At 51.1% G+C, this 7,866-nt stretch overlaps 1 protein-coding gene across 1 annotated transcript; it reads right to left on the bottom strand.

Moving 5' to 3' along the window:
* Positions 1–469: 469 nt before the first annotated feature.
* NUDT16 (nudix (nucleoside diphosphate linked moiety X)-type motif 16) lies at positions 470–5,442 on the bottom strand. The gene is made up of 3 exons (XM_011977976.1): positions 5,274–5,442; positions 4,901–5,170; positions 470–4,057 (listed from the first exon to the last, which is right to left on the bottom strand). The coding sequence occupies exons 1-3, from the start codon at positions 5,409–5,411 to the stop codon at positions 3,878–3,880; spliced, it is 588 nt and encodes a 195-aa protein (XP_011833366.1). The 5' UTR covers positions 5,412–5,442; the 3' UTR covers positions 470–3,877.
* Between the last annotated feature and the right edge of the window lie 2,424 nt (positions 5,443–7,866).

Genomic DNA, 7,866 nt, shown 5'->3' with positions numbered 1-7,866 from the left:
AGTCCATGGGGGTTTCCCATTTTTCCTTTTTCCTCTGCCCTGCCCATACTTCTCTTCCTCAGAATTGAACATGTTGTAAATAAAATCCCCTACTTGGCTCTTCTATACTTCTCTGATAAGGGCCAAGCTCCAGCATCTTTTACTTTGGCTCAAATTCTAATGCCATCCAATGATTTGTTTACAGACTACACTTTTTCCTCTATTTTTGACTCTCCGACACCCATTCATGATTCTATTGGTGACAAAGGTTTCAAAAACATTTCTGTGCAATAAACTGAAACTCACACAGGAAACATGCCTTCCCTCTTCTCTTCCCCTCCCCTTGTCTGTTTCACTGGCCGGCTCCCGGCTCTAAGGGTTCAGGTAACTAGGAAAGGAGGAAGTCACTGTTGCCTCAAACGTTCCAGCCCAAAGCAGCAGCTTTGCCATATGCTGGGTGACCACAGAGGACTTTGTCTCAGGACAGGGAGGAGCTCAAAGTGGTTTTATTCTGCACCAGCAGAAAAGTGCAATGCTGAGAAGTGGGAACAGCTTGCTGATTATGCGGAGAAAGGTGGAAACAGGTGTTTGTGGGGAGGCGGCCGGGCCACTCACCTTGCAAGAAACAAAATGTGCTGTGAAGCAGGAAAGTACGTGGCATCCTGTACTTTCATACTGCTCAATGCCTCTCTGCACGCTTATCCCAAGTGCTGCCTCACCTAATCTCACCACAGGAATCACAGCAACATTTCAGAGAAGGAAAAGGAGGTCAAGGGCTTGGGTCAAAGTCACCACAGCAGTTAGTGGGGGTCAAAGATTGCAATGAGCATTTCTCTTCTTCTTCTTCCTGCCCCAGATGATTGGACTTAACAAGGCCAAGGAAAGCTTAAGTGGGTCATCATCCCCGGCTTTCCTTAAACCTCAGCAGGGTGGGAATGGCTAAGAGGATGAGAAATGCAGAGTGTGAGCTTGTATCACCCCCCCGTCTGCCTACCCAGAGACTGTCTATGTGAGTGAGATGAACACAAACCCCAGTACAGTGAAACTGAAACACTTTTATGAAGGCTGCCTGAGAAGTAATCTACTGACTTGGAGAGTATTCAAGGGATCATACAGGAAAGTCATGGGCTCCTCCCCATGTAACCATCTCCAGAGACCTAAATAAAAAGCCAATTTAATGCAAATAAGTGGAGAGATGAGCTGCCCAGTAGGCAGGTCCTGAGAGACTGATCACTGGGATACTCGAGCAGAGTGAGGCTGAGGGCGCAACCTTCCAGGTGGTATTAATGTTGACCTGGATTACATCCCATAATGAGTTATGCATCCAGAATTACCTGAGGGAAGGGGTGTGTCAGCAGTGCCATCAAGGGTCAGTGACTCTGACCTCCCAGGCTTCAGGGTCCCTTGCAGAGATGACTGAGAGCAAGTGCACAAAGCACAGATGAAGCTGCTACAGGCTGGGACCCCAGGAGCCACTGGAATGTCCATTTCCTTCAGCCTGCCTATACTGAGGTTTAATCTAGATAACATTTGACAAAAGGGTCAGGGTGAGATTAGGAGATGACGATTAACCTCTAGGGGTCTATCTCATTTGTACAGCTGTTCCCCCACTGGATACTCCCATTCTTCTAAGACCAAGGGCTGAGAGTGGGAACCACACTGTTCTGCATTGAGCTTCCAGACCACTGCCCACCCTCCCTTCCTCAAAAGGCTCTCACCTGGGAGATGCTATCCTGTCATGCCTGCTTTCCCCTCTGGCAGGTGCCACTGGCCTTGTGGCCACTCCTCATGTTCACCAAGGATGCTGACTCCTAGGTCACACCATCCTCCTCAACATCTGTTGGTTTCTTGCTCCAGCACCCACGTGGAGGCTCACCCTGCCCTCCAGCCTCACCAACCCTAGATCTCACTTCTTAAGGCTCCTCCCCTGGCTCTGGCCAGCAATCCCAGGTCATACCCTCTATTTTGCCTTTACCTGAGATTGCTCCACCTCTTAATTTCCAAAGCACTCCTGTCTGGCTCAAATATACCTCCTTGCCCAACCCCTCATCATACTGGAGTTTCTATCTTGTCAAGACCTCTAATTTCCTAATCCCCCCCTAGTCACCTCCAGTTTTCAGTTTCCATCTTGGTCAGATTAATCCTCAGACCACACATTTCATCACTACAATTTCTCCTGTGCATATCATCTGAATTGCCCCATCTTTCTCTCACCTCCTATACTCCCCTGGCAAAACCCCAACACTGCAGTAAGCATCTCCATCCCAGCTCCTGAATCCTAATGGGGGGAAGACAGGTGCATGCAGATCTCCATTTAACACACACACACCTGAGTGCCCAGCATCCTACTCTAAACTGACCATCTCAGAGCTCAGCCTTGCCCTGCCCTTCTGCTGTTTCCTTAATCAACCTGATTTCAACACCTAGGAAAACATCTACTTCATATCTTCTGAGAACGTGCTCCACCCACATCTAGCTGATAGTCTCACTTCATTTCACAAAGAAGAGATTCAAACTCCTTCATCATTTCCCCATTAATTTAGTCATCCTAATCTTCTATACTTGTCCTTTTCTGTTTTATTGAGCTCTGTGAGGCTGCAGGGCTGTGTCTCTTCCTACAAAGGTCCCATCCCTCCTCCTTTCTTATGAACTCTGCTCATTCAGGGGTCCTCCTCTTCATGCCCCTCCCACCTCTCTCATCACCATCTTGACTGTTGCCATCAGCATTGGCATGCTCTACCTCCCATCTCAAACATGCCTTGACTCCACAGCACTCTAGTTATTAACCTGAGCCCCTTTAGGGCCAACCTCTCACATGCTCTATTCCCCCACTTTCCATTCACTCAACCAATCCAGGCTGCCTTCCACACCACCCTTCCTGAAATTGCTGCCATCATAGTCATCAAACACTTCATGTTACTGAACTCAATGGACAGTTCTGCCTCTGTTTTAGTGAAACCCTCACAAGCACTCCACATAGTCCACTTTCTGTCTTTAACGTGCCTGGTACCCTCTGCCCAAACTCTTAGGATTGGGCTTCCTCAGGGACTTGTCCTGAGTCCTCTTCTTTTTGTCTTTCCATGGATTACCTCCTCCAGTCTATGTTTTTATACCACCTTTATGTACATGAAGTGAAGGCAGGGCAGCGTTAGACTGGGGTGGGTCAATTCCCTTCTGATAGTCTCAGAGTCTCAGGCATCCCAAAGATGAAAGCTCTGGAGGAGAGATACCAGTACTCACAGGTCTCATGTCCATGCTCCGTCCAAGGAGACCTAGCCACTTCCTTACTCCTCCTGCTCAGTTTCAGAAGAAAAGGACTGGGGATTGGTTGGGCTGTTCTCCCACCTTTTAAGAGCCAACTGCCTTGGTCACCACTCAAGACAAGAGCAAGTCTATTTTCAGGAAGCACAGGGGGTCCTCCGCTTCTCTATCCTCCCTAACAAATAGGCTGGGCTAGACCCTGGAGGGCAGCCATGGAGGAGTGTGGGAAGGACTCACCCTTGCTTCAGAAGTTCCTGGCAATCAGGGACCAGGGTATGGTGACAAATGCCACTTCATGGTTACACTGGACATGACCCGGGGAAGGTGTCAGGCTGTGTGTTATTACAGATTGTACATTTGCATGCCTGGGGGTTACTAGGCTGTATGCATATAAACAGGGAGGAGGCAGGCTCTGAGAACCTGCCAGGGTGCCTGGGATGAGCTGTGAATTTTTGCCCCTGATGCCATGAGTTGGAGGGGCCTCTGCTCAAAACATATGGTACACACTTCTCCTTCTTTTAATCTGGTATCATGTGTCATCTCTCAGGTCCAATAAGAAAACATTCCCACGTCCTTCCCTCCCACCCTAGTACCAAGGTCCTCATCTCAGTTTCCATGGGTCCATGGAGGGCTGCCTCTAGTGATGAGCTGGAATCTTAAGGCCTGAAATAGAGCCAGACTGCAGCAGTCCCAAGTCTTGGAGAGCTTCAAGTAACTGCTCCCGGGCAGAGCCAATAAAGGAATTCTCCAGGAAGGTAGGCAGGCCTCCCACACCATCCCGCAGGGTATACAGGGGCACTCGCACCAGGCCCAGCACCTGTAAAAGGAAGGAGACAGGAGACACTGGGGTCCCAGGTGGCTCATTCCCTTAACTCCATCCTCTCTCCAGCAGATATTTCTAGAGCAGAGGCCTCACCCCTTAATACTCCAGCAGAAACAGGCCCAAGGCTCACACCTCACTAAAGCCTAGTGGCTCAACCTTCTGCAGGAAAATGACCCAAACCATGTTATCTAGCTCTATCAATTAATCTTTCCCACATCTGCTTCTAAACCTCTAATGGCTCCTGTCTCGAAGATGTATTCATACCCTTTCACCAGTGGTTGTCAAAATGTGGTCCTCGGATTATCTGCATCAGTATTATTTGGGAACTTTTGAAAATTGCAAATTGTCAGGTTTCCTCTCCCCCCGCCCCGCCACCAATGCAGGAATGCTGAGAGAAATCGCTATTTTAATAAGACGCCCAGATGATTCTGCTACCTGACAAATTTTCAGAACCACTTTCATACATAATCTATCTACTAGCCCTGCCTGAAATAGCAGGGCCACATCTCCTACACAAGAAAAGCAAACCCCAAGAATAAAACCTAGGTTGCCACACCTAGATAATGTGATCATCTATCACACTGTCAACAGGGAACAGCAGAGAGACATGGATGAGTGTGTTCTAGAAAGGATCTCTCCTGGTAAAGGGTGGGAAAGACCTTTACACAAAGCCCAGGTTGGCAGTACTAATTCAAAGTAGAGATGACCACGATCTCAACTCCACCAAGAAAACTGGGGAGAGGGCAAGGTCAGAGGGGCAGACTTTTCTCCAGGGATGCTTTCTTGGGGTAGAGAAGAGGAAATTGGGAAAGGGACAGAGTCCCAGGCTGGCCCCACCTCCAGCCCGTGGTCCTTGGCGCGTGTTGCGCCGGCCTCCACAGCCAACAGCTGCTCGAGCGTCAGACGCTTGGCATAGAAGTGGGCCACAACGCGTGGCCCTGACCCGGCGTGGGAGCTGCGGTAGTCAGTGCGCTCCACGCGGAAGGCGGCCGCCGCCTCGCCGAGCTCCTCGCGCAGCTCACGGTTCAGCCCGTCCTCTAGGCTGCTGTCCTGCGTGTCCACGAATCCGCCGGGGAAGCCCAGGCGTCCATCGAAGCGCATCTGCATCTGCGAGAGGGGGAGGCAGGGATTGGCAGGGGAGCCCCAGAAGAGACCCCCAGAGAGGGTGCGGGGCTCAGGCAGAAAGTGGCCGGGCGCGCCCCCTTCTCACCAGTACGGCGTAGCGCAGCGGGATGCGGCCGAAGAGCATGCCAGGGTCCGGCGCGTAGAGGAGAGCATGGCACGCATGACGCCAGCCCGACCCCAGCGCCAGGGCCTCGCCCAGCTCCAGCCTGCGCGCCCCGGCCATGGCCGGACACTGCTCCTCTGCTGTCCGGAAGACCCAAGTGGGCAGAGGGGCGGGTCTCCCCTCGGACCAATCCGAGCCTGGGCGGTGCCGCAAGGCCCAATCCCTGCAGGAATAAGGGGAGGAACCTAGGCGCCTTAGGACCGGGCGCCGGGACTGGTGCGGGAGGCAGCTAATCAGGGCGGGACTTGCAGACCTGGTTGAAGTCCAGGGCCCAGGAACGCTAGGGAAACCGAAAGCAGCCTCTGGGTTGGGCCTGCGGTGGGGCGGGGCTGGGGGTGTGGCCGCGCCCTGAACCTGGAGCAAAGCCAGTACATAAAGGTTCCTGGGAGCCGAAAGGGCAAGTCAGGGAAGTATCTTTGGTTGGGTTTCGTGGTACACAAAGCACAAGGCCTGGGTTGGGTTCGGAGGAAATGAGGCTTGCGGCGGGGCGGGGCTGAAGGTATGGCAGCGCCCTGAACCTGGAGCAAGGCTGGTACATAAACGCCTACGTCACAATCTGGAGTCAGCTGAAGTGTCCCAGCAGGTGAGGAAGAGCTGGGGCGCTCAGTTGAGTGCTGGGAGCCAAAGAAGCAATAAGTACGTTTGGTTGGGTGTGGTGGTACACAAAGCACAAGGCCTGGGTAGGCGTTAGGAGGAAATGAGGCAGGGGTGACCTCAGACACCAAGGCCCATCCTAGGGAAATGGGGATGGAGAGGCGCCATGGTCTAACAACTATCTTGAGTGGTGAAACTGAGGGGACTTGGTGACTGAGTGAATGGGGAAGAGGGAGCACTGGGCTAGTGGTGGTTCAGAGTTTCCTGGATGTGGTGTCATTTTCTGAGAAGGGGAGAGTAGGAGAAGGGTGAGCAGTGGTTAAGTGTAGTTCTAGTCAGGAATTGGGGGGGCCATAGGCAGTGGGCAGCTGATCGTGGGGGTCTGACGCACAGGAAGTGGCACATGGAGAAGTCACAGGGCAGTGAGATTTTCAGGGGAAGTGTGGGGGTGGAAGGAGCTGTGAGTGAAATCCTGTGGCCCAGGACTGGGAGTGAGGAGGGGTGAGAGGTAGAAGAAGCTTTCTAGGCTTTCTAGTCTTTCCCTCACACACTCTGACACCTCTGGGCTGTGAAGGAGGGTGGGTTACCCTACCACTAGGGCAGAGGCCTACTCAGGGCCTGATGTTGAGGAGCAGGGATTTAGGATCCCTCACTCCAGGCCAGGCCTTCCCCAACCTGTAGAGCGCCCCTACACCAGGTGTCAATATTGATTATGCAATAGAAAGCAGGAGGCAGCTCCTTGAGGGGGGCTGGGCATAAAGTCACAGCCTGTAAGTGACAGCATGTGGTGGGAAAGAGTCCGGACCCACCCAGAAACAGGCTTGTGCCCTTAACAAGTCACTTAACTCCCTCAGATCCCAGCAGCTCATCTGTTAAGTGGAGATGATACCAACCTATTAGGGATGCTGAGATATGTAAAGCACTTAGAACAGTGCCAGGGAGAAGGTAAATGTAGCCATTCTTGGAGTTGAGGGTTGGGGCACAGTGCTATGTCTTACGTTGAGGACCCAGGGCTGGGTACAGTGGCTCATACCTATATTTCCAGCACTGTGAGAGGCGAGGTGAGAGGATCATTCGAGGTCATGAATTCAAGACCAGTCTGGGCAACATAGCGAGACCCCATCTCTACAAAAAATAATAATAATAAATAAAGACCCAAGTGTTGGAAATGAGCTGCACTCATCAGGCTCCAGTGTTCGAAGGAGGGATGAGACTGTATGACATCATCTTTCCTAGCTTAGTCTTCTGAGTTGCAGGGCAGAGATATTATCTAATAACATGAAGCAACTGCATTGAGGTGATGAGTCTGTAGGTATGACACAATTGTCATTAGCCTGCTGGAGTTCTAGGGGGTTTGGAAATAGCCCTGCTTTAACATTAGAGTCACCTCGCGAAAAGCTTATAAAAATTTTTAAAAGCTGCCACTTTTTCCTACCGCAGACCAATTGAATCAGAATGTATGGGGGTCATGCAGGGGGTCATATGTGGTTTTTAAAATGTATTTTAGGTAACTAATAACCAGGGTGGAGGACCAGGGCCTTCCCCCTTCCACTAGCATTCCAAAGGCGACTTGGTTTTTCTCCTAGATAGGCTACCTTTAATGATTTAGGATCAAACATGCCCTTTCCAGATCTTCGGGCTGTTCTTTCTTTCCTGGTTACTTGAGGAGACTTTAAAGATGAACTTTTAAAGATGTACTTCAAAGATTTCGAAGGCAACATGAAAAACTGTAAAACCAAGGCAACAGCTATACGAGTTTTAACGATTTTGGAGATCAGAGCTTTTTCTAGATGAATATGATAAATATGGAAATCCTTTAGAGCCCCCAACCTTGCCATCCCTTTCAAATCCTTCTTTGCCTCTGCCCTACCTCCCCACCGCCACCAACCATCCCCCATTCCACTATCCTAAGGCAGAATGC

This window comes from Mandrillus leucophaeus, unplaced genomic scaffold (assembly GCF_000951045.1).
Source record: "Mandrillus leucophaeus isolate KB7577 unplaced genomic scaffold, Mleu.le_1.0 Scaffold186, whole genome shotgun sequence".
Lineage (NCBI taxonomy): Eukaryota > Metazoa > Chordata > Mammalia > Primates > Cercopithecidae > Mandrillus > Mandrillus leucophaeus.
Note: the sequence above shows the minus strand (reverse complement) of the source record. Positions and strands in the feature narration are given on the sequence as shown.

What these genes read in the sequence shown, in the direction of transcription:
- NUDT16 (XM_011977976.1), bottom strand. Translation starts at nt 5,411, where the DNA reads ATGGCCGGGGCGCGCAGGCTGGAGCTGGGCGAGGCCCTGGCGCTGGGG. An exon ending in CGCTGCGCTACGCCGTACTG is followed by an intron (nt 5,171 to 5,273) that starts GTGAGAAGGGGG and finishes CCCCTCTCGCAG; the next exon opens with ATGCAGATGCGCTTCGATGG. An exon ending in CCAAGGACCACGGGCTGGAG is followed by an intron (nt 4,058 to 4,900) that starts GTGGGGCCAGCC and finishes TTCCTTTTACAG; the next exon opens with GTGCTGGGCCTGGTGCGAGT.